Source organism: Micropterus dolomieu, linkage group LG21 (assembly GCF_021292245.1).
Source record: "Micropterus dolomieu isolate WLL.071019.BEF.003 ecotype Adirondacks linkage group LG21, ASM2129224v1, whole genome shotgun sequence".
NCBI classification, from domain to species: domain Eukaryota; kingdom Metazoa; phylum Chordata; class Actinopteri; order Centrarchiformes; family Centrarchidae; genus Micropterus; species Micropterus dolomieu.
Genome location: NC_060170.1, coordinates 22,509,739 through 22,532,794, shown reverse-complemented (window position 1 = coordinate 22,532,794; position 23,056 = coordinate 22,509,739). Strand labels below are relative to the sequence as shown.

General features: G+C 41.1%; 1 protein-coding gene across 3 annotated transcripts in view; it reads right to left on the bottom strand.

Annotated features, from left to right (window-relative positions):
• The window catches only part of LOC123959698 (membrane-associated phosphatidylinositol transfer protein 2-like), a 57,951-nt gene that overhangs the window by 29,871 nt on the left and 5,024 nt on the right, over nucleotides 1-23,056 (bottom strand). For all 3 annotated transcript variants that reach the window (XM_046033908.1, XM_046033906.1, XM_046033907.1), the window contains exon 2: nucleotides 6,133-6,357. In XM_046033908.1, the coding sequence (XP_045889864.1) occupies nucleotides 6,133-6,210 (78 nt within the window). In that variant the 5' untranslated portion in view covers nucleotides 6,211-6,357. The remainder of the gene's footprint in view (nucleotides 1-6,132; nucleotides 6,358-23,056) is intronic.

Sequence of the window (23,056 nt, the reverse complement as noted above, 5' to 3'; positions counted from 1 at the left end):
ATATATCAACTTTATGGAGTGTGCGAACGAAAAACCTGTCCGGCAGCCTTCATTCCAAAATGCCCTCCAAGACAATCTAGACAGGAAAATTTTCTCACGGCCCCTCTGCCTTAGGCGGCCACGCATGGTACTCCAGTTTAATTAATAAAAGACATATGGGTGTCCTATAGAATAAGTGTAGACATCTGTTAGACACCATATAAGGGTTCAGTCCCTACATAAACACTGACCTCTACTCTCCCCTTAAAAGGTCACTAATCCTCTATCCAGCTGCTACAGTGTTATTTTAAACTGTTATGGTCAAATGCACATATGTTATACACCACCCGTGAAACTAAACAGGAGACTAAACTAGAGACTTAAACTCGGAACACACAGAGACTCCTGTAGAGACAAACTAACAACATACACACTGGAAACATGGGAAACATCCACAAGGAGCTGGCACCGAGTGAAAAACAGACAACCACTTAAAGACACAGGTGAGGGAGAAACTAATCACATACAGTTGAGACCTGTAAGACAATCAAGGACAGTCACAGGAAGTAAAACAAAACAAGAGACACTAGGGCAGACTAACTACAAACTAAAACAGGAAGTAAAGCTAACAAACACACAAGGAACAATGTCGCAAAATGAAACATAACACAGACATCAAAAGTAACTAGCTGACAAAAACCTACAGAACATAGAGACAGTACAACAAAAACAAAACACAAATGAACTCATAAGTAAACCTGACTAATAAACAAATGACTAAAGTAACACATACTACAGAGAAGAGCAAACACAAGGGCAGGGAATGAAAACAGAAACAAATACAAAACACACCCAACCAACCCAAACCCGTGACATCTCTATGTATACAAAAAGCCTGTTTCTCTCAAATATTGTTCACAAATCTGTCAAAATCTGTGTTACTGAGCGCTTCTCATTTGCCGAGATAATCTATCCACCTCACAGGTGTGGCATATCAAGATGCTGATCAGACAGCATGGGTATTGCACACGTGTGCCTTGGCTGGCCACAATAAAAGGCCTCTCGAAAATGTGCAGTTCCATCACACAGCACAATGCCACAGATGTTGTAAGTTTTGAGGGAGTGTGCAATTGGCATGCTGACTGCAGGAATGTCCACCAGAGCTGTTGCTCGTGAATGGAATGTTCATTTCTCTACCAGAAGCCGTCTCCAAAGGCGTTTCAGAGAATTTGGCAGTACATCCAGCCGGCCTCACAACCGCAGACCATGTGTAACCACACCAGCCCAGGACCTCCACATCCAGCATCTTCACCTCCAAGATCGTCTGAGACCAGCCACCTCGACAGTTGCTGCAGCAACTGGTTTGCATAACCAAAGAATTTCTGCACAAACTGTCAGGAACCGTCCCAGGGAAACTCATCTGCACGCTCGTCCTCATCAGGGTCTCGACCTTACTGCAACTTCGCACATCCATTGAAGAGGAGTGGACCAACATTCCACAGGCCACAATCAACAACCTGATCAACTGTGCGAAGGAGATGCGCTGCATTGCGTGAGGCAAATGGTGGTCACACCAGATTCTGACTGGTTTCCGGACGCCCCGGACCCCCCAATACAGAGAAACTGCACACTTTGGAGTGGCCTTTTATTGTGGCCAGCCTAGGGCACACCTGTGCAATGCCCATGCTGTCTGATCAGCATCTTGCAGGGATGTGATTTTTCCGGATTAATCCGGAATTCCGGATTTTCCGACCTGAAATGTGTAATGGAAAAAAAGTGGGGGGGGGTACAGGAGCTGGCAGAGTGAAATGGAAAGGATTTGTGGACATCTATAGCTGACGTGTTTAAAATGTTATTCCTTTCGAAGTATCAACAAGGATGTTCGTTTGCGTTCAGCTGCCAATTCCACACCTGCACAGTGTGTACCACAGTCGTGCATCAGTGGTACGTAATGTGTTGGGCAGTAATATTGCAATATTACTTTTCCCCAGTAAAGAGTAATGTCACGGATTACTATTTCCAAAACAGGCTTTATTATTACAGTTCATAATCCAAGTAACGCTGCGCTACTGAACCCATCATCCCTGACGTGAATGTGCGACCGCCCTGCAGCTCAGTGGCACCGGACCTTATGTTCAAGTCAGCTGTTAGCCAAAAAGCTGAAGTAAGACTGGAGACCAGGGAGAGAGGTATTTTCGACAGCTGTAAGTAACGTTATTGCCATTATTGTGTCACAGTCTAAGATGCAAAGAACATTGTCGTCCGTTGTAAATTTTGTGCGACCAGCCAAAAATTCCGACCGCGAACAATTCTACATTATACTTAGGCTGATTGAAGCATCAGCTACGTTAAAGCAACACTGCAACGTGAAACTCAGAAAGAAACTCCAGCCGCTGCTGCCAGTGATGCTTGGACTTGATGGAAGAGAGTGGCGTTATATCACCAAGTAGTAAGTAGAGTAGCTAATATTACTTTTTTAAGGAGTAGGGCCTAGCCTAAAGGCTAAGTAACTAGTAGGTAATAACTATAGGCTATTATTTATTTTAGTAACTTGCCCAACACTGAGTTGTCAATAAGGATCGGATAAATTGGATATGTTTTGATTATTGCTTGTTATAGGCTATGTCTAATGTTTACTTTGACTTTGTTAGGCTATACTTTGCTGTATGAATGGTTGCTTTTTAAGTCGTCCTTATGTTAAAGGTTTTCGCACGTTATAAATTAATTTCTTGTGAATTGTTGCGACAGGGTTTTTATGAGGCCTTTTCATACAGCTTTGATCCGCAGGGTCGCTCTGCGCTCATCAACAGACAGTCAACCAAGCGCGCCACGAGGTAACTATGGCAACGGCTTCTGTGTAATTGGCGCAATCCTGTGAAGCGGTCGTTCTCGTCTCACGCACACGCCCGCCCGCTGCCAGAGTTGAAATGTCAAACTTTTTCCTACAGTTTATCAATACACAAAACAACCTTTGCTGCTGTCTCTTATTCATTAAAAATAATCTATTAATTTCTACTGAACTAATTTGAAAGTTAAATGTTATATTATTTAATTATAAACTCAGTTATTTCATGTTTCATGTTGCACATTTAGCTGTTGAAGTTTGGTAAAAAATAAATACAAAATAATAATTATTACAAAATCTATAATTATTATAGAGAGGTTGCGATGGTGCAGCGGATTAGACCCTTGTCTTTGATTCCCACTGCAACACATCTACCAAATAAGTTATTGTCATGGGTCCTTGTTACGACCCCCACCAAAACTCGTTACAAGAGGGGTCGAACATAACCAAAGAGTCCAGAAGTAAGGCAAAAACATACGTTTATTGAGATAAACATGAAATTAATTCAAAATTTAACTCAAACAAAACAACAAATCTGATAGGCTGGCCAAAACAAACAAAAGAAAGGGAAGCCCTCCAGACCAGCCCACAAAGGGCTGTAGGATGTGGAGGCTTCCCCTCTACCCTAAACCAATCCCTAACTAAACAAACACCTCGCATACTGCATCTAAAACCAGAGCAAGGTCCCATTGAGGGACCATGGTTTTACGCATCATCTCTTCCGTAATACTCCTTTCATAAAACGAACCCCTGAAATCCCACATGGCATGCTGACATAGCTGACAGATAGACTTTTATGACAGAGAGCGAAATACCTTTTTCTACCAGTTCCTGAAGGAATGACAAAATATGCACTACAGAGCTCTGGAATGGAGAAATGCTCCTTTCCTCACACCAAGCATCAAATAAACACCATTAAAGCGTATACCTCTGTGGATGCTGCTCTGGCACTCTGTATTGTGTCAATAATAATAATAATAATAATAATCTTTATTTGTAGAGCACTTTTCAAAAACAAGTTACAAAGTGCTTTAACAAGTGTAAAGACAATAATACCCAAGAGACAATAATACAAAAACAATACAAGATAAAAGCATGAAAACATTGAAAAGACTAAAATACACGTTTAAGATAAATAAAAAATTAGTAAGATACAATAAAATAAAAGGGATAAAATAAAGTCAAATAAGATCGGGAAAGGCTCTCCTATAAAAGTATGTTTTAAGAGGGGACTTCTTAAAGAGTTCACTGACTCAGCCGACCTGATTTCCTTAGGCAGGCTGTTCCAGTGCCTCGGGGCCCTGACAGCAAACGCTCTGTCCCCTTTAGTTTTCAGTCGAGACTCTGGAACAGACAACAGACCTCTGCCTGAGGATCTCAAGGTGCGTGGTGGTGTGTATGGGACTAAAAGGTCAGAAATATAACAAGGCGAGAGGCCATGAAGAGCTTTAAAAGTAATCAATAGAATTTTAAAGTCAATTCTAAAACATACTGGGAGCCAGTGTAAGGAAGCTAAAATAGGAGTAATGTGGTCATATTTCTTTGTTCTGGTTAAAAGCCTGGCAGCTGAGTTCTGGACAGTCTGGAGTCGATCAATAGATTTTTGGATTAAACAGGTGAAAAGGCTGCTGCAATAATCCAGGCGTGATGAGACGAAGGCGTGTAAAATGGTCTCGGTGTCCTTAAAAGTTAACATAGATCGAATTTTTGCTATATTTCTAAGTTGATAAAAACATGATTGAACAAGCTTTGTGGTGTGCTGCTCGAAATTTAAATTACTATCAAACCAAACACCAAGGTTCTTTGCCACAGGCTTAATGTGATTTACTAGGGAACCAGCAGATGGCAGTATTTTTTTTGCCATCTGCTGAGACCCGATGACCAGGATTTCTGTTTTGTCTGAGTTCAGCTGGAGGAAATTATTTGACATCCATTTTTTAACTTCACAAAGGCAGTTGTTAAGTGAACTCAGCATTCCAGGGTCTGTGGATCTGACGGGCAAGTATATTTGTGTGTCATCAGCATAAATATGAAAAGAAATGCCATGTTTATGGATAATATGTCCAAGGGGAAGCAGATACAAGGAAAACAAAATGGGTCCTAATACCGACCCCTGAGGCACACCATATTTAACTGGACAGAACGAGGAGACATAGTTGTTTACAGACACACAAAACTTCCTATTTGTCAGGTAGGATGAAAACAATTCTAGGGCAGTATCAGAGATCCCCACCCAGTGCCTCAGTCTGTCTAACATGATGTTGTGATCAATGGTGTCAAAAGCAGCGCTAAGGTCCAGGAGTACAAGGACTGAGCACATACCTTCATCAGCAGACATTAAAAGGTCATTGGTGACTTTAAGCAAGGCAGTCTCAGTGCTGTGGTACTTCCTAAAACCAGACTGAAACTTATCAAATAATTTGTTATTTTCCAGTACAGTGAGCAGCTGTTTGGACACAATTCTTTCTAGAATCTTTGCAATAAAAGGCAGTTTTGAAATTGGTCTAAAATTATGTGGGAGGGAGGGATCTAAACCAGGTTTCTTTAAAAGTGGGTTCACGCAAGCCGTTTTAAAATAATCAGGGACACAACCAGTAGATGGGGAGCTGTTGAAAACAGAGATCAAAAGGAGAACAATTTAAAACAGAATAATGCACCTAAATGTGTACACTTATTAACTAAATAGTGCAGTACCAGTCTGACCCATTGTGATTGCTCTCCATGCATCGTCTGTGTGCTGCTGCTCACAGTGCACCTGGCAGTAATACTTGATTAAATATATCCTCCTTCATAAATACATGTTATATGAAGAGAAAATATGTTGCCACACAGGATAAGTAAAGCTGTATAAATCAGCCTTTCCTGCTTGGAGCTGTAACCCCTAAAGCTCTTACACAGATCCAGGGGCTCGGATAGAAAAGTGAAACTGTCCGACACAGACAAAACAGTATGTGCATCTCCATCGCGGCCGTATGTGTGAGCACCGGAGTTTGCAGTGAGAGCAGGGTGCCTCCACCCTCCCGAACGAAAACATGCAGCCTATGACGGGTGGAAACAGCCAGCTTCAGGGAGTTTAAATTGGATAATCTATCAGCACACAAGCGCTCTTTGTTCCTTTACTCCAGCAGTGTCAGGCACCATGTGACCAGTCATTTCATAATTGGGCACACTGAGATCGGACTCTTGAAAAATCCGGTGTGTTAATGTATCTCCTCTACGACCGTTTATTTTCGTCCTCTCATTTGGCCATTTTGGTTCAGATGTGTGTGGATAAGAATTTGGTGGGGAAAATGGCATTGTTACCTCACCTGGATCATATAGAGCTGGGCGATGCGGTACTCCTCCACACTCATGGGCATGGGGATGCGGTACTCCTTTATAAGCATGGTGAAAGGGGGGTCAGGGAGAAGAGTGATAAGGGAAAGGAGGAGGGAGGGACAGAGGGAAGGGAGGGGGAGAGGGGGCAGGAGAGACTCAGGGGGCTCCTATATGTGACTTGTCAAATCACCAGATGAAGTCCACATTGATGGTTCCTGTGGGGGAAGAAGCAAATAAAAGCATGAAGTACGTACGCTGTGAATATGTTTAAAAATAAATACCTGCAAGCATCCAATACGTAGTGTTTGTTATAGTCAAGACATACTGTCAATCCTGACGGTGGATCTCTAAAAATACTTGATGCTTAGGTCTTTATCAACACCCATCACTCAAAAGCAGAAACCAGCTTCAATCAGCAATAAAAACCATTAAACACGAACCAGCATGTAGCACAGCACGAGTCATCTCAGAAGCTGCAAGATTCCTCTATAGATAACCAAGGTCAAAGATCAATTGCATTGGCTCACGCGCAGATGAAGATGAGAAGAGAGCCGGAGTGTCATTCAGGACATATGTTTGGTCCAAGCCTTGGCACTAAGGACGAGCATCAGCGTTGTGTCTCCATCCAACGTCTTAGATCCAAGTAAGGCACAGGATAAACTTCTCTTCTTATACACAGGCCAAAGCTGTGTGTGTGTGTGTGCGCGTGCGCGCGCGTTTGTGGCGGGTGGCCAGAGTCTACAGAAAGCACCGGTGCCTTGTCGACGGTCCCAACAGCCACCCTGTCTCTCCCAAACCTTCAGCAGCGTCACATGGGGGGTTCACTCAGCATAAGACGGATTAGAGTTGAGTGGGGAGCATTACATAACATTGTAAGAGCCCCCTGTGCATGTTCAAGGTTTCACAAATAGCAGCCTTAGAATTACACAAAGCATTGTTTTCAAACTACTGTGCAGATAGCGGTAGGTGTGGGCTATACATAACCAACGTGTGGGTGGCGTGAGTTGCAGAATTCTGCTTTTGACCACTAAAGAAAAAGCAGCTCTCCAAAGCCAAGCAAGCACAAAACAAGATCATGACTGTAGAGATGGCTAGCTCAGGTGACACATTAACTGAATATGAGTCAATACGGAAAGGGAGATATCCACTAGTTGAAAGAACACTTCTGTCAAAGTAAGTGATGGCACACACACAAAGAGGCACAATATTGAATATTTGTATAGATAAACTTGAAATTTCAGTCTTTGGAGCAGATAACAATGAATACTATGTTAGGCTGTGTTTTTTGTTAGTACGTTTTTATATTCTCCAAAGTAGATATATTGCATTTTGGAAAAGAGCACCACACCTGTTAATAATTCAACAAAGATTTAAAAGGCTATTTAATGAAGGCATAGCTTAGTCTGTGAAAGCACAGAGGACAGGAACTTAGTCACCATGCTGATGAGACTGTACTGTACTATGTGTGATGGGAGACACCACCACCACCCTGGCACTGTCTGCATTTGGCTGTCCAAATCAGACCACACAGCATTGGAAACCCACATTATTTACACCTTTCTCTGACAAAATCCAGCAATTCTATGTAATCACACTAATAATCCCACTGCGTCACTTATCCAGTGTACAAAGGTCTGCTTTGGGGAGGCTCCACCAAGGGCTTTGGTCCACCACGTATTGAGTTCTCACACACACACACACAACTCCACTCTGAACACACATTTGCCTAATAAGCACTTATGCACTGCCAGAACAAAAAGGTGCAGCCTGTCCAAGTTCTAGCTAAAAAGGAGGGTAACATTCTGTTCTATACATTGTTCATATAATATATCTTAGCTCTACACAGAAGAACATATTGACAAAACCAGAGCAGAATACCACATATAGCTGAAAATAACTGCACTCTCGAGAATGGCTGGGACAAAAGTAGGCTAGCCTGGTTTTGCCTGCAGAGAAAAGCCTGCGGCTCAGGAGCCAGAGAGGCCTCTGTTGGTGCCTGGCTTTAGAGGGGAAGGTTGCAATACGCATATACACTGCTCAAAAACTTTAAGTGAACACTGCCATCACACCTCAGATATTGATGAAGAAAATAGTTCAAAGTTCAAAGAAATCACAGGCTGATCCAACTTTCATCACAGCAATTTGTAAAGTGACACTCAGTAGTGTGTATGGCCCCCACGTGCCTATATGTACTCCCGACAACGTGTGGGCATGCTCCTGATGAGGAGGCGGAGGTTCTCCTGGTGGATCTCCTCCCAGACCTGGATCAGGGCATTATTGAGCTCCTGGACAGTCTGGGGTTCTACCTGGCGGCGTCAGATGCACCGATGTAACATCCTAGAGGTTCTCAATTAGATTCAGTTCTGGGGAACGTGAGGGCCAGTCAATGGCATCAATGCCTTTATCATCCAAGAACTGCCTACATAGTCCAGCACCAGGAGGAACCCAGGGCCCACTTCACCAGCATAAAGTCTGACAATGGCTCTGAGGATTGAATCCTGGTATGTAACAGCAGACATAGTGCTGTTGGCTAGCATGTGGAGGTGCGTGGGACCCTCCAAGGATATGCCTCCCCTGACCCTCACTAGGGGTGGGCGGGGGAAATCGATACAGCATAGTATCGTGATATTTGCCATGGCAATACTGTATCGATACACGGACGCCAAGTATCGATATTTTATTATATAAATTGCAGATGGGAGTTTTAACTTTTTGTTACTAGAATAATAAAATCTATTGCTTTTTTTAGTCCACTAGAAAACTTAACAGGACCATATAGAGGACCGAAAAAGTGATATAAACAAACAGAGAAATGTATCTTTTTAGATAAACAGATGTTGACAAAGTTTGACTTTAGGGACCTAATTGGAAGTTGGAAAAAGGTAATAAATTATAACATAATATCGTGATAATATCGTATCGTGGGGCCTCTGGTGATTCCCACCCCTAACCCTCACTGACCCACCACCAAACCAGTCATGCTAGATATAGTTTAGTTTTGACAGGTTGGTCAGAAACATGCACACCAGTAGCCCGCTGGAGGTCATTCTGTAGGGCTCTGGCAGTGCTCTGGCAGTTCTCCTCCTGTTCCTCCTCGCACAAATGAGTAGACATCGGTTCCATGCCCTTCTATGGCATCAACCCAGCAGCTTTCCTCGTGTAACGGCCCGTCTCCTGGTATCCCCTCCATACTCTTGAGAATGTGCTGGGAGACACAGCTGACACAGACTACTTGTGCCTGAATAGGCTGCAGGTACCGCCTCATGCTACCGGTAGTGACAAGGACACCAGGAAAACACAAAACTAGAGAAAAATCTCTTGTGAGAGCATCTGTCTGTGGCCACCACCTGCAAAACCATTCCCTTTTTGGGGGTTGTCATGCTGTTGCCTCTTCAGTGCACCTGTTGTCACTTATTTGCATCAAAACAGGTGACAATCCCATATCCTTCCTAACTGGACAAATAGATATCCCTGAAGTTTAAATGACTTGATATTATACTGTGATGATTAAAAGTCTTCAGCCATCTCACCTTTATAGCCGAGTTTGGTTGTTCCTCACCCAACTGTATTCCTCCTACACAGCTGTTTGTTTTAGTTAATGATCAACCTACATTTTGAATGTATGATCATTAGCACCTGTCTGGTAAAATTGTTTAATCATACACCTGACAATATACCTTCAAAACCGCGGTACCTAAAAGATTTGATGCTGTTGATTTCGATTTTTCTTCTGTTGACGTACACTAATGCTGCCAATATACTTTTTTAAATTTTGTTAATAGATACACAATCTATTAACATTTCTATTTTTGAAACCATTCTTACTTTACAGCATTTTTCCACACCGGCTTTAGACTTTTGCACAGTACTGTACACGCACTTGCGCATGAAAATGTGTGTGGGTGAGTGGCGTTGGAGGGATGCTTGAAGGGAGAGGGTGGGATTTTTTTTGGTTGGAATACATTCAAAATCAAGTTGTCTCTTGGTAGCTTGTCCAGCGTTGCCTAGCCTGGCTTTACATGTAATCAAATTCTAGCACACCACACACATATTTATGCATTGTGGCTGCAGCTTGCTTTTAGTTTGCAATATCTTCTCCTTTAATGATCCTACAGATAAATGACAGTCCTTCAGAATTAGCTGTTCTCAGGAGTGTCTGTTCCGGACAAATATAATCAACATGTCTCATTTACAGCAGTATTGCAGGCACAGACAGACTTTGAAAATGCCATAATGCTTAATGGTTTAAACCTGTGTCTCTCTGACTCTTTCCATTGTGACTGATGCAGATGCTGTGAACAGCATAGAACCTGTAATGCACCAGCAGCCTCGAGAGTGTACTGGCATCATGCTTGACCCAGAAAAAAAGCACTCTCTCTCTCTCTCTCACACACAGCATAAAAATAGCTCAGTCACAATAATCCTAGCATACGCAAGCAGAGAGCTTGACGTTGTTTGTTCAGAGAATATGCTCATTCCACTCTAAAAATACAGTCGTTGCCCCCCTCTAGGCAGTGACGCAATAGCAGCACACGCCACTGCACAGCGCTCACCACAAAGCAGCCTCCGATGTTCCTGCTCCTGTTTAGACAAAATTTAAGCCAATAATAGCCCTAAGATACTTTGAGTAGGACTGTGTTTTGCATTTCTGCCCACCACCACTTTGTTAGCTTATTACACGTGTGGCCAGATGTGGCAAAACCAAGCACCTTAAGACGTATAATGCTGCAACTACCTTGTCTGTGACCCTCTAAGTAGGTGTGATGAACCAGCACAAGTACTAAACAATCCTCCAGGAAAGAATATGATTGTTTAAACATCACGTTATTCACTTTTTAATCTAAAACTAAACTGAACAAAAAAGCTATCATCAGAGTCAATCTACTGCAACTTTCCAGATAACATGAAGCTCAATACCACAGAACAGTGCCTGTGAAGACAGCTACATCTGTGTGACTCTTGGAGCAGACATAAACAAACAAGCGCTCACTGATCTGCACATCTGCTCACCTCTAAACAGGGGTAAGTGTCTGACCTAGACAGATGAAACCTGCTAACTCCACAAAGCCAAGACTGGATCTGTCACAAACCAGAGGCTCTCACTTCCACCCAAAGATTAAATCTATCTTTCATCCAATTTCCCTGCCAGCACATGCTGTCCTGTACCATAATAATGGAAAGTGGCATTACTAACTCTGTCTGAAGGTGCAACATATAGTTTAGGATTGAAAGCTGTAAGTACAGCAGACAGGTTGACCACGGGACAGAGAGCAACAGCTGGGCCTTGCTGTCGACACAAAGCAGAATACTGGGAGGGAGGTGTTGACTCACAGGAGGCTTTTTCCCCAAATGCCACAACGGTGGTGCTCTTTTAAATTTAGCCCGGTTTTAGAGCGCACCACTTTGAGGTGGAGCAACAGAGGAGGTGGTGAATCCCAGAGGAGCTGGAGCAGGCTGAGCAGGGGTTCCCTCGTGACTGACTCGAGGCAAGACCCCTTTAAAATGCAAGTGGAAAGTGTTAGCCCTGGGACTGCCTAAAATATCATAGATCAGTTTCACACAGCATTGCCTTGAAATTGCAGAGACAACTTCAGCTATGACAACCACTGCAAACACAGCCTTGGCCTGTGACAAGAACCCTCGATTGAGTTGGTGGGCTTATCCACCAATCCAGTTAAAATGTCAAAAGGTTTAAGACAATGCTGTCCGAGCTTGACTGTGTGCACTCCATGGCCAGAGAGAGGGAGTTTATCATCCACCCGCAATGACCAAAGAGGCCATATTTCAAACAAGCATCTCAGTCCACTGGAGTATCTAATAAGATCAAAAGACGAAGTATCGTTAATCAGGGGTATAACTGAGATAAATATAAACTATGTGGCACAGGTTACTGAATACAAAATTGATTTCCACCCTAAAAAACCTTCTCCATTTAGGGCTTAATAAAGAACATGATATGCATTCTTCCCTCCGGGATGACTACTTTTATCCTCATCTATATATTTATATTCATGTGTTAAATGGTAACTTGGGGAGCTTCAAATTTTATCTATAATATGCAGGGTATTAATCAAACATTTTAACCTTGATACAAGATATTTTTATCTCCAACCCTTTTCCATGGGACAGCAACTAGAATATTTCTGTATAATTCACAGCTGTAGTTCAGGCCGAGGCTATCTGACAAAGACCATGTTTTGCTTTGTTTGACTTCAATAAAGCATTGAATGGATGAGCAAACATTTATCTTTTCTCCATATTTAGTGTGTAGCAAGTGGTGAGGATGGTTTGTATGCTATACAGCACTGCTAAAAGAATGGAAGAACAAAAGCTGGGAAAACATTTTGAGTGATCCATCATTTAGTCTGCATAACAGACCCTTTGAACTGAAGCTGAGCTAACAAAACAGACAAATGTAGATTCAACATAATGTGATCTCCTAAGATCGGATCAGAGACGAAGGCACCACAAAAAAAAAACAAAACAATGCAACATGAGCTACCAGTGTCACAAGTATTACACCAGCAGAATCTTACGATCATGTAAAATGCAAGCAGAACAAAGAAAATCACACAAAATAATGGTGCATTATCTTGTGTCACATACTGTAGATACAGTATGCTCCCAGGATGTTCCTTAAAAACAAGGCCATCACTCTTCCTGTCCTTCAGGCCCATATGGGCTCCTCCACAGGCTTAGGAAGTGGGATGCACAACCTGCCCTTGTTCTTAACGCATCATCGCAGTACAAGAGAAAGGCTAAAAATACTGTAAGCATCTCCTCCACTGCATTCCTCCTCCTTCTCCTCGTCCTTCTACAGTAGCCCTGCAAGTAAGAACTGCTTCTAAAAATGATCCTCGTTTACACGGAGAGAAAACGAACAAGAACCACCACCGCACCACCAGCACAGACACAGCGGAGAGAATGTGGTGTCATGAGGAAAGCAGGACCTTGCAAAGAAGATTATTGCAGAGCAAGAGATTTAAAGAAATAAAAACAAAAAAAACACACACAGCCAAACTAATTGTTAATCATCCACTAACTGAGTTTTAGTCAGCATACAGATTAGGCAAGCCGTTCTTCAAATTTATTGCAATGGTCAGCTATTTTTTGTCGTTCTAACTAATCTTAAATATATGGTTAGATATTGAGTTTAATAAAAATAGGTACACAAAATCTGTTAACCTCACTGAAGCTTTGAACCAGTGGAAAATAAGTAAAGTTTAGCATGTAATTAAAATTCTACATAAATAAATCTGGTGCCCAGTGACTGCTGAGAACTTTAAGCTACTTTAAAGTTCAGCCATTGTTTTCTTATGCCTCAGTGTTCCTCATTAGCTCACCGTTTTCCACATCGGGCCTTTTACATACCAACTCTATCTCTAATCAACGCCACCCTTCACTCTGAAATCCAAAATTAGATGACCTTATATGCAAATTACACTTGGATTAATGAGTTACGTGCCAAGGTTAAATGAGGATACCCCCTTGCTGTCATTCTCTCAAAGCACTCAGACAGCCTGAATAAACTGTGCACAGAGCAGTCTTATGTAACTCGGACAGATACATAAAAGGAAAGCATCCCTACCCTAACATTTTGTCCTTCCCATTAGCTAATTCATGTATCCTACAGAGCCAAGGGCAGGAAATGCTTTTGTAGATTTAGACAATCTCTCTCAAACATCTCCATCAGTCCTTTTATGAGTGTTTGGTAGCAACAAGATGCTGATTCAAATCAAGGCCTGCTTGCTAATGTGGAGCATGTTGCTGAGTATTTGCTCACCACTGACAACACAAAAGCTTGGAGGAATAACAACTGATGGACTTCGAGTTTCACTACCACTGGCAATCTCTCACAATAGGCCAAAGTGGCTTTGACGATATGAAATACTACAGTGATGTGGCTGAGACTTGTTACTACAGGGAGATGACACCTACATTATCAGTTTAAGGCAGAACGCAAGCAGGTTCCCATGTATATATACCACATGATTTGACTGACAATCAACTAATTTGTAATACTGTAACTCAAAAGGAGTTTAGCATTTGAGAAGAAGTAAAAAAAAAAAATTTATATATATATATATAAATATATATATATATATAGAATGTAAAATGTATCCTAACATCTGGAAGCTGAAGGTTCCTTGATAAAAGTTATTTATAAGCTCTGACAGCAAATGCCTTACACAAAGAGAAAGCAAATTTCTGAAGTGTCACAAATGTCTGTAGTTTAAAGAATGCATATAAAATCACAAGGTAAATGTTTACAGAAACCATTTTGCTCTGTCTATTGAGTCTGTTTTTAGACATTCACATAACTGACACTGAAACCTGTTTAAATAACTATGTCGAAGAAGAGAAATGAAATGGATTATACTTAAGAAAAGTGTTTCGCCTAAGGCTAAAAAGTATTCCCTTTCCTGTCCCTTTATCCACTCCATCATGGCTTAAATTGGGGTTACCACGGCGACACAGAGGGCCCTCTCCTTATTGGTTGCCCAGATGAAGTCAGAGTGACGAAGAAAGTAGAGACCGGAGGCTGCTGGGGCCTGTTTCTTCTAGTCTCCACTTTCACTTTTGTCAGCCTCCGTTCATCCCAAACACGGCTCATTTCCACTGCACTCTGTCTGTCTGTCTTCTGGCTACAGCCTGAAACGCTCGCTGACTCTAATATGTTGCCAACCTAAATACAGTATATGCAACTGTGATATGTACTCTGTATGTAGGTGACAATCCTCTATGTAACAGAATGCAGGATCAAAAAAAAATTGTGGTGGGTGTGATACACGTTGGCTAAGGCACAGGCCTAAATATAGTGCGCTTCATGTGGGCTTCACAGAACTAACATGCTGATTTAAAAGTACTTATTCAACTACTTACTGTTTAAAAGCTAATACTGTACTGAAATGCCTGCTATTACCTGCATCCCTTGGAGGGTTAAAATGCCCCATTCAAATGTGTGTGTCTTCATATGATTTAAAATTAACCTAGCACACCACTAATAGCTCCATTTTCAACAACCTAACAGTAAGTGAGAAGAATGTGCAGAAACACTGGAGAATATAAATATTCAGTTTATTGAATCCTTGGGAAGAAATGGATCTTCCTGCCCCAATTTCTCATGCTCTAGTGGCTGAGAGGAAATTGGATCTGAAAACTGAAGTGAATTAGGGACAGAGGAGTAAAAAAAATATGCATCACACCAAAAGTATGTTAAAGAAACGGTGAGAAACTGGGGGAAATAGGGAAGTTGAAATGGTGTTTAATCTGTGTTTTGATTAGACAAAACTATGTTTTTCAAATCCACTTTCATCAAAAAGGGATGTCAGGTTAGTACAGAGCAGAAAAACCCTACAGTAAATCTAATCAACATAATTCTGACCCTTCTGTCCCAGCGACTGCTTTTATCGTGTCTTCTATCAATTTCTGATTCTAAAGGAAACTGAATCACCGACTCATCAGTTTCACTGAGTAGTAGGCCTGTGTTGGAGAATACCATGAATCAAGGCAGTTTAACTCACGAAAAACTGAGGCCGTCTGCTGCCCTTTGGTGAAATATCTCAAACCCTCTTGTGCAACAGGAATAATGCAGGCTTCTCAAAAGTGTTTAACCCAGTGACCAAAGACAGCGGCTGTCTCATACTGACCATAAAAGGCCATTTTCAAAGATGCTGATGGTCCTATGACTTTGGCTTACATTTCAGTGGGTTCTGAGGTCAGGTTTATAGCTTTGTGGAAAACTAGGTTTTACCAGGTTAGGATTTTCCTTTCAGAGCCAGAGACTATAAAAACCAGAAATCAGTTTTACAACATAAAGGATTCTGACGTCTCTCTCACACAGAGAAACACCATTCTGAACAGAGATGTGGGGCTTTGTCTAGCAAATGGAAGCAGACAATGGGCATAACGCAGAGAGACTTCCCCGTAAAAGCCTGTAGACCAGGAGGGAAAAAGGGAAAGAGGTGAGGGGCAGCGAGGAGGGGGAGTTAGGGTCTGAAGGAGTCTATTTTTAGCCTCAAAGAAATCAGGTGTCTGCGGCCAGTGGAAAAGAAAGGGAAGCGTGGGTAAAGTGACATGAAGCAGCTTTGTCGTTTTCATTTTACATGATCCACGTGAGTCAGAGAGGGCTGCAAGGGATGGGGGTGGGGTAAAATAAAACGCAAACAAATATGAAATGGCATAAATGGTCCACACTGACATGAAACACAAGAGGAATATATGTGTGAAAACTGTAGCAAAAAAAAAAATTAAAAAAGTGAAATAGCTCAAATAAAAATGTGATTTATAGACACTGATGGTCAGCAAAAGCCTAGCAATTTTGGACATCTTGAAAAATCGAGAAGAAGGCCTGATTGGGTGGTGCAAGAATCATTTCTAGTTCACAGCAGACTATGCTCCTTGCAGATTAGATTAGCTAATACATCATCTACTGGGCTTCAGGACTTTGCCTCATAATGTAGAAGCAGATATTGCTGCATCTTCCTGCTTAAGGGCGTGTGTCAGAGTGCCTCGATTTCACCTTGTGCACAACAACCTTCGCCCCCCCTTCCCTAACAGGATGCACATAACAGACTCTACCATAAATTGAAGCTCAAGTAAGGACACAGGAAGGTCGTCGACTGCTATTAAAAGACCTCAGCTCTTCTTTGGAGTCCGCCCACATTGCCCGAAAAACTGGTGTCCAAAAAGGACATGGTGCAGATCCACATGAAGCATTTGTCTTTGTCTCATTTCTCAGACAACGCCACTGTAGGAGCATTAGCAGTGATGTGCCATTCATTAGCTGGCTCATCAGGGATGGGTGGGAACAGGTTGTACCCCTGTTGTCCCTGTCAACAGCTCAACACCAACATTAGCATCACCTGCTTTGTTCAAGAGAGCTGAGGTGGGAGGGTGAGTTGGGCAAGAAGGACAGAGTCTGTGGCGCTCGAGGTGCAGAGAAAACACAATGTTCCATTCAGTGCTTGGCTGGCACCCAGGTGTATGGAGGCTCATTTAAAATACTGTCATGATGCCTGATTGTCCGCTCAAGATTAGTTAAAAGAAAAATGAGACCTTCAGATAACCAGCCAGCTGGCAATGCGTCCCTACACTCCCCTAAGAGGACATCATAAATTGTGAAGGATGTTATCCAGGATTACTTCAAACCCCTAAGGGTGCCCAAATCGAACTACTAAAAAGGCACCCTTCCTAATCTAGTTTCCAAAGATATGTTACTGGGTCGTAAAATTGTTAAAAAATCCTTTATGGAGCTCTGAGAAATATTTTGCATCACTTTAAATAGGGATGCACAAACCTGCCCACCATGAAAGACGGTCAATATACACTAATTGTAAGACTGGAAAATTATACTGTTCATTTCTAAAGGTTGGTGAGGAAAACTAATGATGCACAACATTCAATCCAACTAGCCAAGTCCTGTAAATTATATTATAAAATTACACATTTGCCTCAAAGGACTTCATCTTCACACAGCATATAATATCCCCTTTAAACCCAGGCTACATGATCTTTAAAGAAGCTACATGCTTCTGTGTTGCATTACTTTTGCGTTTCAACTAACGTGAGTCATGGTACTAAGTTCAACTGTGACATGGACGCAAAGGCAGATCAGTTCACTGGTAGTTCTGCTTCAAAGTGTGTAAGGCAGATGTAACACATGATGTTCGTGTTGCTGCCTGCCACCACACAAAGTGTGTGTGTGTGTGTGTGAGAGCATGCGCACACAGTGCATAAACAAACAGGAAGTTAACGTTCCTCATCTATCCATAATCATTATCCAATTCCAAAGCAGACGTCAGGCTGATCATGGCAATGCTTCAGTTGAGTACTGGGCACCCACACAGTTCACATTTATTGCCATCCTTCCTGATTGTTCAAGTCCTATTTGTATTTCAGGACCAACCATTCATGGTTGCTTATCCTTAAAACCACTCTGTCTTATGTCTCAGCAGGATTTGGGGAAATTTGTCCATGCATTTATCTTCAGCTGAATGAATTACTATGACGGTGTATTTACAGGTCTCTAAAAAGAAGAACGCTGCTGCTCGAGTCCTGCTCGGAGTAGTGTGGATGGGGCCTAAAAAAGTGGATAATATCAGTCCAGTTCTCAGGTACAGCTTCCTGCCTGTAAAAAAAAAATATTTAAAATACTACTGTTGGTTTATAAAGCACTATTCAGTGGTTTAGGGCCAAAATACATTTCTGATCCTCTGCTATGTTATGAACCATCCAGATCAGGTCAGATAAGGTCGTCTAGGACAGGTCTGCTTACTGTCCCCAGAGTCAAAACTAACCATGGAGAAGCAGCGTTCAGTTTTTATGCTGGAACAAACTCCCAGAAAACTGCATTTCTGCTGAAACTCTTGGTTCTTTTTCCACTGCCTTTTATTAGATTAAATGTGAGGCTATTGATTAATATCTTACATTTAACTTTTACTCTCCAGTTTTAATTTTTTTGTTTTTATTCAATTGTATTTAAATGTCTTTTAATATTGCCCTGTGTTGCTTTTATATGTTATTTAAAGTATTTAGAATTGCCTCGTTGAAATACACTATACAAAAACACTTGCCTTGTCATTATTGTTTTCACCTTGTAAATCTCTATGCGTGCGTGTGCGCGCGCGTGTGCGCGTGTGCGTGTCATCACGATAAAATGTGTTCCTGGAGACACCTACTGTAGCAGGAACAACCACAACCACAAGTACTTTGCCAGGAGTTTGTCTGTCTGTGGACAGATTTTGTCAACACAATAGCACAACTGTGCAAGATGGCAGCATCCAGGCAGACAAGAAAACATCATATAACTAGAAAATTTAAAGACATATCTTATGACGCTGATGATATCCAGTTATATGTCTCCTTTATGCCTGACGAAACTGACAAGCCGACTGCAATGAACAGTTACCTGACCGCCATCAAGGACTGGATGGATAATAACTATCTACAACTTAACACAGTTAAGACTGAGGTCTTTATTGTTGCCTTTGACAGGATAGCTCCCATGGTTGCTTGGCGTATTGGGACACTGTCTTCACCTGTGCAGTCAAACCTTAAAAAAACTGTTATATCTGACCAATCTATGTACATGTCAAATCATTCACCCATACATGTTTCTTCCATAGGCTTCATGTTTCGTCCATTTAAGAAGCATCTGAAAATCTGTTATATCAAAACCCGAATTAGAGATGATCATTCACGCTTTTACATCATCCCAGTTAGATTACTGTAACTCTATTTTCACCTGCCTCAGCACGTCATGCCAGGACCGTCTACAAATGATCCAGAACACTGCTGCAAGGCTGCTGACCAGGTCTCGGAAAACAATTCGCATCACACCCATCCTGTCATTGTGACATTAGATCCCCATCAGGCTTAGGATTCATTTTAAGGTTCTCGTTTTTACATATTGAGCCCTGCATGGTCAGGCACCTTGGTACATCTCCAACCTGCTCCACCCCTATATCACCACTACGTCACTTCCATCTTCAAACCAGGGCTTCCTAGTTGTTCCGAGTGCTCGACTAAAAACAAAAGGTGATTGTGTTTTTGAAATGGTGGCGCCCAATCTGTGGAACTCTCTTCCTTTAGACATACATTCTGCAGTCTCTGCTGACTCCTTTAAAAAAAAAAAAAAAAGAGCTGAAGACCATTTTGTTTAAACTGGACTTTCTCTCGACATGTGCTGTCTAAAGTATGAAATCTTCATTTGTTATTGTTTTATTGCCAGATTATTTTCTTGTTTTTGATGTGGTTGTTTGTTTTATTGTTGTTTTCTTTTTTCTAACTTTTTAAATAAAAGCACTTTATGACCTTGATCTGTAAAAGAGTCTATTAAATAAACTTTACTTATTTACTAAACTTTATTTACTTAGTAGCCTATTATGCAAATGTTAACATTAATAGAAATACCACATATCTGACAGACAAACCTTGATCAACCACCAGGACATTTACCTACTGCCATTTCCTGCTCTAGTACTGCTAACCAAACAACAACAGTCATGTCCTCTGACAGACAATAAAGACCAAAGGATATTTTATAAAGCAGGTTTGTTGATAATTAAGTATGTAATTTCAGCATGGTTATAAAAGTTCTTAACAGAAAATGCACTTATAACTTAGTAATATCCCCTCCGGTGTTGTCAGTGCCCATAAAAATCAGTCTCTTTTAAATGTCAAAGAAATTACTCCAACATGACATGAGTCTTTGTACCCGGGAGTTATCAGCTGTGGGAAAATAATTTTGACTATACAGTCCAAGATAACATAAAGGGTTGTTGTGAATCCCGTTTAATACCTTCAGTAATTTTCTGCAAGCTTATTTAACAATCTGCTTTCCCAGATTTCATGTGAAATTGTGAAATAAACCTTCTAAACACCTAAAACGAAGCAATCACAGGGAATTGATAAACAACAATCCACCAACTCTGAGAAACTAGAGATAAAGGGGCATGAGTTTGCCTATTTTATAAATAAAATAAGTACTAGGCATCTAATAGGCCTATAGAAAAGGGAAATTGTTCTTCACTTAATAGCTTGATCCATTTCTGTCCCTATCCACTGCATCTTATCAGCTAGCATTTAAGATTATACTGCCACCTTGTTTTGGGTGGGAGTGAGTGATTCTGTGTGTGTGATGGCTGGGATACAATACACAGGGGATTAGCATGCAGTAAACTTCCAAAATAGTCCACAGTCTGGTCTAAGTAAAGAACTAATCCTGTGATTAAATAACCTAACTGTATTAAATGTTACGGAGAAATTACACATAGCAATATTGCACAACAGGTTTTTACTAAAATCAACGAAGATTGAGCAACAAGATTAAGAAAATGTCAAATTAACACACAAACAGGCAAGTGAATTTATGATTATATCATATAGTGCAACGTGTACTGTATGTTCCAGCAGTTGAAGCTACACCATGCTGAATCTTCAAACTTATTTACCTAGATAACTCTCCCCAAAAGCCATAGCTCATTTTACTGTGTTTGTAATGATGTTTCTTTGCTCTTCCTGTGCCAGCAATCTCATCTGATAAGTAGCTCAAATAGTACAGACACTGAACCAAAAGATGTGGTGAGCAGCTACATACGTCATTCAAACTTTAACTGACAGGAAGTGCGTTTTGTCATGTTTCCTCAGCTAAAAGACATTACTCCTCAATGGCTGTATATTTGTGCGTCATATGTTAGCGACAGGATTATTGACTTAGGTTGGAGGACAATCATAAGCAAACTGAGGGTTGTAGTATATAGTACAAATCAAAAATTACCCACATAGATTCCATGTAGTGCAATGAATACTGAAATAAGGCTGGGACAAGGCATGCTCACAAGCTACAGGCTTCTCTGTCAGGAATTTTCCACTCCAATCACTCAGACATACAGCGTATATATTTACATATTCCTCCTGACCATCAGCAGGTTGTCAGGCTCTCCTGTAACTGTATAACATTAGTGGAGTGGTGGGTAATTTTAGTCTTGGGGAAAGAGACCTGTGTGACACAAATGAGCAAACATTAGGATAGTATATGAATGCAGTTGGAAATTATTATCCTCATTGATCCTCAAAGAGGTCACCACAGTGTCTCCACTTTACTTTTTGCGTTGGCTTAGAAACAGCATGAGAACTGCTTTAATTCAACGTGGAACAAAAACACTTCACTAGCCACATCTCACAACTGTACAGACAACAGACTGATTCACATTCACTGATACTGTGTTTGTCTGGTGTGTTAGAGTCAAGAGAGACATCTGAGAGTTTAAGAGCTATCAGGTTTCAGCCTCTCAACTACTGTCTTCCTGTAAGAATCCTTGACTTTACGTGGATGTATTAATACATGATAATTATTTTTTTTTTCCTATATTATGCCTCAGTTAAGAAATGCTCTGCCTGCATGAACAAAAACGACAAATATAAAAGTCCATTTATGATTATCCTAGAAAAAACAAAAAAAAACCTGTACTTTCAAAAACAAACATAACTGCGAATACATTTGCAATCCTTAAGCTACAATTATCTTTTTCCAGGAAATAACTCATACAGTATTTATAACTGAATTAATATTCGAGATCTGTTAAAATGACTTGGTTACCAAAAGATTCTGGTGAGCGATTTTCTGAGCAAGGGATATCACAGATTGTAACTATATCATCCAACCTCATAGTTTTTGTCAGTTTAACTTAAATGTACTCACAACAATCATAACATAGGCACGTACTGCTTTAGGTGTACTTAAAAACAATATCACATTAAAAAGAAGCTTCTTAACCTAAAAGAGTATAAAGGCCTATTGTGTTATGTGTTATGCCCTTAAGGAGTTAAAAAAATTTAAATGACAAAGTACCGCAAATATGATTCCAGCGATTAGACAACATCACGGCCCAGTCCTAATGCCTGCATTCACAGACTTGCAAATAGACCCACAATGTATATTTGTGACTACCATGAAATCAGTGAGTGCTCGCATAGACTTTTTATGCCCTATGTGCACCCTTCTGCATGGCAAGCAGAACTTCCTTGAGGGAATTACCCACAATTCATAATGTTCCCATGCTAAGAATGACGATGAAAAGACAAATTAAACAAAACAGGGAAAGAACACATCACAGCAAGAAGTCTGTGTAGATCTTTGCTTTGTGAAGTCATGCTGATTGTACCGTTTTAAATCGGATCGAAAACAATACAGTATTAAACAACATGGCAGTAATATGAAGGCCATTTAATCAGAAAGTAGGACCTCATTTTCCTAAACGATATACAAAATAAAAGGCTTGCATTTTATTGACCACATGTGATCCTCTTCCTCAGTGAAAGCTTTTAGTCCTTGTACTCTCCTTCATTCACAGTTTCACTGAGCACAGGGGTGATGTCAATTACACTCTGGGAGCTTAGGTGTCCAGCTGG